The 9,404-nt window shown below is 49.4% G+C and overlaps 1 protein-coding gene across 2 annotated transcripts in view; it reads right to left on the bottom strand.

Annotated features, from left to right (window-relative positions):
* Nucleotides 1-400: 400 nt before the first annotated feature.
* CABLES1 (Cdk5 and Abl enzyme substrate 1) overlaps nt 401-9,404 on the bottom strand; it is a 115,823-nt gene continuing 106,819 nt past the window's right edge. For both annotated transcript variants that reach the window (XM_081252067.1, XM_081252068.1), the window contains 3 exons: nt 5,281-5,387; nt 3,832-4,039; nt 401-1,815 (listed from right to left, as the gene is read on the bottom strand). In XM_081252067.1, coding sequence (XP_081108193.1) covers nt 1,675-1,815; nt 3,832-4,039; nt 5,281-5,387 — 456 coding nt within the window. In that variant the 3' untranslated portion in view covers nt 401-1,674. The remainder of the gene's footprint in view (nt 1,816-3,831; nt 4,040-5,280; nt 5,388-9,404) is intronic.

Genomic DNA, 9,404 nt, shown 5'->3' with positions numbered 1-9,404 from the left:
TTTCTTTCCCAATTTGCCTCATAAACAGTAGGTGCCCCAGAAATAGTAATTAACCTTTCAAGCCCAAGAGATCACATTCATCATACCCCTCAACAAAATCATCTCACAACTGAATCCAGCTAAGGAAATTTGTTAGCAAAATATTTATGACTAAACTCTGTTACTCTGGGTCCTGTTTGCTCTCCCCTTGGCCACTCCTTGAATTCCTCCAACCTGTGACTGTCAGATTCTTTCAAGCTCTGCTGACTAAAGCCCGGTACCCTGTCGCCCCTTCTCTGAGGTGATTGCAAAGCTCCGAATCTGTGTGTGAAATCGAGGCGGAGATGGTGGCAGATGAACTGTAATGCAGGGCGAGGGTGACTGGTGAGACTTAACACGTCTACACATACACATACGTGGATATAGAAACAATAAAATATTTTAATTCTCTTTTTACAGGGCCACAGCCTTCCTTCCATCCGGTGAACCACAATGGGCACCTCTCCCCTGCAGCTACGAGGGGATAGAGTGATGAGGTGCCTCCATACAGGTTGTCCCAGTGAATCGGTACAAGTAGCAACGAAAACTCTGCACTAACAGCCCTGGGGACACGGTGATGCTAAGAGCTGTTGCCTCTTCGATTGACTCAGCCTCAGCTCAAGATGCAGTTTGTCCCAGCTGTCAAAAGCCTCAAAACACCAATCATGCATCTTACCCTTCTTCTGGATTTTATAAAACACTTTATATAGATAAGTAGATAGATAGATAGCACAATAAATGTGCCTGTGATGCACTCTAACATAGAGCACAGGAATGCACACCACGGATCCCAACCCCACCATCTCCACAGTGGGGTAAGTGTGAAGGTTCGTGTACATGCAGGACGTGATGGCGGAAAGGTATAGAACATCACATGCCACACCTTTCCACGCAGCCCATCCGAGTGAGAGCTCGTCTTCTTTGTCCCATTGGTGGTAGGAGCAGTAACAGAAACAATGTCATTTTCTAAGGGCAGAAGATGTCCACCTGGTTCAGAGAGAGTGACTGTTATCCAGAGATTATCTAGAAATAATTGCCGAGGGTCAGCCTGGCTCCTGACCCCAGGCTGAGGTCTGTTCTGCAGAGGGTGGGGCTGGCTTTGCGGGTGGAGGGCTGACGTGACATCTGTGCTGTGAAACACACATCCTCTCACACTCAGCTACACGCTCCAGAGGAAAGTGCACTTCCGACAGCGGATACAAAAATCGATTGGCACGCTCTTTTGACACACTGAGGGTATCATCTTTTAGGAGCTTTCTCCCAACTTCTGCAAATCTCTTCCGCAATCTGCTCTAGAACTTTGCACTCCGAGTTGGAACAGGGCTGGAGAGAAGGCCCTGGACCACACCTGCCAGGTCTGCGTGTGGTCGCGAGGAAGTCTGGGTGAGGCCAGCTGGGAAATCTGGTGAGTGGAGAGCTGGGAGAGCCGCCTTCTGCTCGGGTCTCCCCTCCCTGGCTGAGCGGTAAACGGTTCACAGCCCATCTTGGCTGGCCAGATGGAAGACTCCCTGAAAAGTTTCTGGTTCTGCTTCTACACAAAAACATGTCGAGAGGAGAAAAGTTTGCTGTGTTGAGTTCTGTTTTTGCATTTCCAGTAGTACGCGCTGCCCCAGCGAGCTCAGGGGAAGTGGTCCCGGCCCTCCTAGGAGGCCTGTGCTAGGAGCTCTGGACCAGGCGTCTGTAGTGGGGCATGACTTCGTGCTCCGGCAGATGAAGGGCAAATTCCAAGGCCACCAACACCGGGAACTCGAAGGCAATCAGTTCTCGTCTATTCAGCCGGAACTTCTCTTCCAGCTTCTGCAACAGAAATAAAGGAAACCAAAAGCCTTTTAGCTTTGCAATAAAAATCCTAGGTTTTCTCCACATGTAACCTCTGTATCCATCAGTCAGAGAGTGTTTACAGAGAAACCCGTTATGGGCAAGACTGTGGAGGAAGAAACGGAGGCGTCAGCTGTGTTTCCTGCTCTCAGTCCTGATGGAAAAGGACTCATACCTCCCTGAGGACCCACAGTCTGCCGGGAGCCTGAGATACATCCCGTACTTCATTACACCTCTTGATAATCTTACAAGGTCAGTGTTACATTTATCTCTATTTTACAGATGGGTAAACGGGGTCAAGAGGTTAAGAATTTGTCTAAGGTGACATGGCAGCACGTTGACATGCTGAGATTCAGACTCAGCTGAGGCTCAAACTGTACCTGTTACAACTAGGTTATTCAAGCTTAGAGGTAAGACTAAAACCATAGCGAATCATCCATAACAACAATATCCACGTGGGGGAGCTGGTTATGTGTAGTTTGGTCCTTGCATTTTACGCTCGAGGACCAAGTCCTGGCGAGGCTGCCTCACTTTCAGAGCATTACATGGCTTGGGTGGATCTGACTGGGCTGAGCCCACGCCCAGGGGCTCCCCTCCTGCACTGCCGCTTGGTCCAGCTGCTGCCGGAGTAGGAATGGAGAACAATCAGGGTGAGGGTGGGTAGGGAAGGCCTCATTTTTGCTAGAGTACATTCTGCTTTGGCTTAAACTTAGCTTTCGGCTTAATTTAAAAAAAAAAATCTCAACACCAGAGTAGTCGGCGACTACTTTCAGATTATAACTGGGTCGGGATCTTGCATTCAGTTAATTGCTACTGCAAATAGCCCGTCAGATCGTTACCCTTGTATTCTGCATTGGTACTATCAGCATTGCTGGATGATATATTTCTCAACGATGAAATGTGTGTAACATCACACTTGTAAAGATTCATTAGTTCATCTATGTAAACCTATTGATTCTCAGCTCAGGTTTGGTATCCAAACATCACCTCCACGGTCCTAAAAGTGTTTACTACACAAATTAGATGATTCTGTACCATTTCTTCCATGGATGGATGAATGGATAAACAAAATGTGGTGTATACATGCAGTGGAACATTATTCAGCCTTAAAAAGGTAGGAAGTTCTGATGAATCTCCTGATCTGTTGGCTTTATTGTATCTCAAATTTTCTACGAATACACTGATTTTTTTTTTTTTTTGTCTGCACTGTGCAGCTTGTGGGATCTTAGTTCCCCGACCAGGGATTGAGCCCAGGCCCTTGGCAGTGAAAGCGTGGAGTCCTAACCACTGGACTGCCAGGGAATTCCCAGAATACACTGAACTTTAAAAACAGGCATTCTTGTATCTGTCCAAGAAGATCAGTGTTTCCTTGCTTTAAAGGGGCTCTACTTTAATTTTTTTTTTTTAATTAATTATTTATTTATTTAGCTACACTGGGTCTTTAGTTGCAGCATGTGTGATCTGGTTCCCTGACCAGGGATTGAACTTGGACCCCCTGCATTGGGAGCATAGAGTCTTAACCACTGGACAACCAGGGAACCCCAAGGGGCTCTATTTTAAAAGGAAGGAGATACCACTCAGTCAAGCCCACACCCTTCCCCAAAAAAGCAGCCGAGGCCACAGGAAGCCAAGGTGTGTCTGATGGATGTTCTGCAGGTCACACCACCCGCAGGACCCCTGGCTATTACAGTGGCTTCTGTGGCTTGGAGAATAAGCTCACCCTCATGGTGCCTAAAAGTTATTTTATGGCCAGACCCAATGAGATCTTCAGTCTCATCAAAGTGGCCTATCCCTCTGTTCTAAGACAGCCCAAGATGTGGGGTCTGACATCTACTGTAGAAGGGCCAACCTCACAGCCCTGGTCCCTTAGCTGGTACTAAGGCTCAGAAGTCTCCGGGGCTGGGTCACCAACCAGGCTCTTCTGAGACCAACACAGGCCTGGAGTGCATGCCTCCCCACCCCTGCAACCAGCCAATCAGAATTCAGCCCACTTACGTCAATTAAATGCTTGACTTCATGTTTTTTGAGGTCGCTTCCAATTTTGGCTGCTAAGAGCACGCACGCCCCGGCACAAAGCTTCCGGTTGTGTTTGTTTAGCTTTCCCTTGAGGGCGAGCTTCTCAAAGTAGACAAATGCCATGGCCACCGTGGGCTCCTCGAGGCCACAGTCCTCCTGGGCAAGCTTCCGCATCTCTCGCTTCAGGCTAGAAAAAGATGGGAGGGAGGGAAGAGTCTAATCAGAACTTGGAGTTTCGGGTGACCCCAAAGAAAAAGACTACCCTGTCTTGAAAGCATTTTCTCTTTCATTTCCAGAAGGGTGACGTGGAATGGGATTAAATCCTTATGAGTGAGAAAGTTACGTTGTATGTGGCCAACAGACTTAAGTCGCTGGGACTTCGAACCCTTCTCTGTTGCTCAAGCTGTACAGAGCACGTCCAGGTGGGACCATGTTGAGCCCAAGTGGATAGCTGAGGGTCCGGAAACTAGGAATAGAGCCACCCACAGTGACAGAGGGAAACTAAGGTCACTCCAGAGAGACAGTTACTCGGATAAATTAGGTACTTGGTATCAGCTCTGCCCAAGATCGCTTATGGCCACTAACTACGGCCGAAGAGGGGTTAGACTAAGAGTGCAGCAACCAGCCTACTTAGGAAAGCTGCCCAACCAACAGACAAAATATGAATACTTAATTTTTCTCACCTCTTCTGGCCAGGAACGTGCCAGAATCAAATCAGGATTGGGATACATAAATGTATGAATGCTGGCACATGTTCCAACACTATGTTTGTGTATAGCCTAGCCTCCATTACTACACACCCACATACACACACACACACGCCCTGAAATCTTGCTGTCCTGGCACACAGATGCAACACAAGTCAGCTTCTCTCCAGCCCAGCAGGGCCAGTCCTCTCGATTACTGGGCCGGAAGATGTGGGTCACCACAAGGTCGATCCAATCAGCTGCAGGGGAAATGTGGGCCTGATTTTGCTTTGGCCGTTTTGCTGACTGCTTACACATAGGGCTTGGCTGTCACCTCTGGGCAGACGGTTGTGGGTAAAGAGTTATCTCAAATCCTCTGATACCAATTCTGTTCTGTTTTGCCTGCATTTGAGAACGCAGGGAACTGAATGTTTCCTATTCTCAGTTTTCCATAACATAAATCTTACTGAACTGTAAGCCACAGATAGTGTGAAATGATTCTTTCATAAGGAACCTCACTACAGATTCTTGTCAGCTTGTGTCAACGGCTCCGCCTCTGTCCTGCCTGCCTTGGCTCACTCACATCTGGGCACCGGTCAGCCAGCACCGGACGAGCCTCTTCTAGCTGAATGAGACCATGTTTCACTTCTCCAGAACAACAGAAGACCCACCATACAAAGCACGAGCTCAGTGCGTGCTGGGAGAGGGGCCTGGGGGAAACTTCAGGTTCATCCCCACGTACCTCCTTATTTTGCTGAGTGTTAACTTAATGTGAGGAAACTTCTCCTTGAAGGTCTCATTCATGTCCTTCTTGAGATCCGAGGGCTTCACGTAGTCGATCACCGTGGTCTAAAACAGATGGGGCGACACGGCTCACTCCTTAAAATACTGGTCATGGGTATAATCATGTGCAAGTTAGAGCCAACTTCTAACACCCTGCACTGCCAGCAACAGGGGACTCAGATGAGGGCCACCTTAAGGGCTCTGCTGGAGGCAGGAGCCTGACATGCAGGGCCTCTGCAGGTGGAGGGAAGCCAAACCCTGTCCATCAGCAGGACAACACTTAGAAATCATCAGGAGTCTGTGCCTGGCAAAAAAGGGAGACCCTCTTAGTGCCCATGTTTCAGCCTGTTGTTCACAGAGTGTGATACCTGGACCCTCGCAGATCTGGGTACAATCCTCACGACCACCATAAGTCATCTGGCTGTGAGAGGTGTATTTATTTAGTGACCCCAAACTTCAGATTCCACATCTGTAAAATGCAAACAGCAACAGTGCCTACCTCATACGGCTATTTGGAGAACTACGTCAGAAGTGCTCTGTGCGGTGCTTGGTATACAGCAAGTGCTCAATAAATGTTAGCTACTGGTTTTTTATTTTTTTAATTGTGGGAAAATACCCATGACATAAAATTGATCATTTTTACCTTTTTAAAAAAAATTAATTAATTTATTTATTTTTGGCTGTGTTGGGTCTTTGTTGCTGCGCGCAGGCTTTCTCTAGTTGTGGCGAGCGGGGGACTACTCTTCGTTGCGTTGCGTGGGTTTCTCATTGCGGTGGCTTCTCTTGTTGCAGAGCACAGGCTGTAGGCGTGTGGGCTTCAGTAGTTGTGGCTCGCGGGCTCTAGAGTGCAGGCTCAGGAGTTGTGGCGCACGGGCTTAGTTGCTCCGCGGCATGTGGGATCTTCCTGGACCAGGGCTTGAACCCGTGTCCCCTGCATTGGCAGGCAGATTCTTAACCACTGCGCCACCAGGGAAGTCCATTTTTACCATTTTTAAGTGTTCAGTTCAGTGGCATTAAGTACATTCACCATATGGTACAACCATTACCACCATCCACCTCTAAAACTGTTGTCATCTTACAAATCTGAAACTCTGTCCCGATTAAATGCTAACTCCCCATTCTCTCCCCGCAGCTCCTCCTGGAAACCACCATTCTACTTTCTGTCTCTCTGAATTTGACTACTCCTCATAGAAGTGGAATCACACAGTATTTGTCCTTCTGTGTCTGTCTTATTTCACCACGCATAATGTCCTCAAGGTTTATCCATGTTGTAGCACGTTTTAGAATTCCCTCCCTTTCTAAGGCTGGATAATATTCCATTGTAGGTATATAACGTTAGCTGTTATTAACAGTCCCATGAACCCTGAGTTCCTCCTCCTCCACTTCCCCTTCCCAATTCCATCCATCCTGAAAGACCGGCTCCTTCGAGCTCTCTCTGCGTACCCTGATCTCCCTTGCTTCTCTGTGCCTTACACTATTAACTCTGAATTAAACTCAGTCTGGTGGGGAGGGATAAATTGGGAGACAGGGATTGACATGTACACACTACTATATATATAAAACAGATAACTAATAAGGACCTGCTGTATAGCACAGGCAACTCTACTCAATACTCTGTAACGGCCTATATGGGAAAATAAAAAAAAGAGTGGATATATGTATATACATAACTGATTCTCTTTGCTGTACACCTGACACTAATACAACGTTGTAAATCAACTATACTCCAATTAAAAAAAAAAAAAAAAAACTCAGTCTGGCTGGATCTCACCAGAGTAATCTTACCCCACCTCCTCAGGAACATACTTTCCAAGGGTTGCAACAACGTGGGATGCCTCTCCTGGCTGGTTATGGGCGGTAACCTTTGTCAGGCAAAGCCAGAGAAAGAAGAAACCACAACTGTGACGAGGAGGCCGGTTCCCGTGGACAGCTACTGCCAGCCTCTTCTCAGGTGACTGCCTGGTCTTTTTCAGAAGACACGTCCAAGGTCTCCTCAGCAGCTCTAACAAAAGTTGGTGGATTTCTGTGAATACCCCCATTCAGAAGACGTTTAGTTGGACACGGTTTCAGAACAGGCACATGGAACGTCTCTGGGGTCACTTTTTTTTTTTGCGGCACGCGGGCCTCTCACTGCTGTGGCCTCTCCCGTTGCGGAGCACAGGCTCCGGACGCGCAGGCCCAGTGGCCATGGCTCACGGGCCCAGCTGCTCCGCGACATGTGGGATCCTCCCAGACCGGGGCACGAACCCGTGTCCCCTGCATCGGCAGGCGGACTCTCAACCACTGCGCCACCAGGGAAGCCCTGGTGTCACTTTTATAACCAAGAGCAGGCAAACAGCCTGCATGTCCAAATTCACACTGATCTCGGTGGCCCCTTCTTTGCTTCTCTGGCCAAGAAAGGCAAACCACAGTCCTATTAATGCACACGATTCCACCAAGCTTGTTCAGAGCTTTTCCACTTCTGGGTGGAAATGGACTCGGTGGGTGCGATGCCACGACTTCCGCCTCGGAAGTGGTCTTTCCAGCCCAATCAGGAAGGCTGTCCCTCAGCTGACCCAGGACACACCCATCTGGTAGCTGCCATGTGTCCCGGCGACGTGCCAGTGAAGAGCCGGGAAATAGCAACCAGCCGTGGAGCACGTGTGGACACGTGCACGCACACACGCATGCGCAGTGCTGCTCTGCTGGGCGATGGGAGCGGGGTGCACACATTTTATGGAAGCCACTTACTACCAAGGTCCAGGAGAGTGGACGCCTTCCCTGTGGCAGCCCTCCAAGACGTGCCTGTCATCTCAAACAAACGTCTCCTCTGGGCTGAACAGGATGTGAGAGTTTTCATTTAGGAAACAGGCGGCAGAACGGGGTACCCCATCTAACACATTTACCTCAAGCTGGGCCCATCAGCCAATCAGCCAAGTTTTCTGTTTCCTAAATAGCCAGTATCCCCTCCCCCTTTCTCCCACCCCTCCCCACATCCTGACCTCCCAGAGACAGCCCCTCCTGCTCTTCCTCTGCAGACAACCGTCGCGAGGCTTGCAATGATGTGAGCAGGTTCAAGCCAAGAGTTGCCAGCTTTTGCTGGGGGTCAAACCTGGGTGAGCCCCCAGCAAGGATATTCCAGGGGCTGGAGGAGGTGGGGTTGTGTGGGAGGTGCCTGGATCCCTCCCCGTGGCAACCACAGCGGCCCTGCTGTTTTCTGTCTTAAATGTAGATACACGCAACGCTTCTCTTGAAAGAAGGCTCCCACTGTCAGAAGAGTGCCTTCCAGCCACCTCACCTTACAGAGGAGGAAACAGAGGGTCAGAGAGGTGATGGGGCTTGCCCCCACTGAGGTAGGGCACACTGCTTTCCTGCTCTTAATCAGACTGAAAGAGCACGAGTTAGTAGCAGCCGGGAGTAGCTCCAAGAGGCTGGCAGGTGGAAAGGGTTGGGGACGGTGGTTGGCGGTTCCATCTCCAGCGAGCCAGGCCTAACTTGCAAAAAGTGGCTTAACCTCCCTGAGCTGAGCCTCACCTTCCTCTTCTCTGCACAAGGTAAGAATACCTGATGGGCTGCTTCAGAGGTTTATCTCAGAGATCAAACAGAGAACACGATGTACCTAAAGGACCCTGAAGAGTTTTATCAAGAGGACAACAGGCAGACGGCAGCACACCAGTTCCGCTTCAGTCCCACTGAGTCAGTGTCTGAGGGGGCGCCCTGCTCTCTGCACCGTGATCTTGCCCAGGTGATGTTTATGCGCATCAGAGCCTCCTTGCCTAGGCTGCAATGCCACTTCTGCAGGATCATCTTCCCTAAACCCCAGTGTTGCACCTTCACTATACACTATGGCTTGGATATCCAAGCCCCTTCTGGGATGCCTTGCTGTACTCCCCGACTCCTTTGCAGCTAGGATTCCAAATACAATTCCAGTTCTTCCTATCCCGTGTGCTGGTGTCAGAAAGCAGAGCTGAAGCAGAGGCTGGGCTTCTGTTGTTTCTGCTACCAAGCAGAGTCGCCGCAGGAGCCCTAGAGTCCCAGTCTCCATTTTGCGGGTGTGGACCACAGTAGGGCAGCATGGGTGTGGATCCAGCAGCAGTGGCAGCT

Source organism: Mesoplodon bidens (genome assembly GCF_964165515.1).
Source record: "Mesoplodon bidens genome assembly, chromosome: 13".
NCBI lineage: Eukaryota > Metazoa > Chordata > Mammalia > Artiodactyla > Ziphiidae > Mesoplodon > Mesoplodon bidens.
Note: the sequence above shows the minus strand (reverse complement) of the source record. Positions and strands in the feature narration are given on the sequence as shown.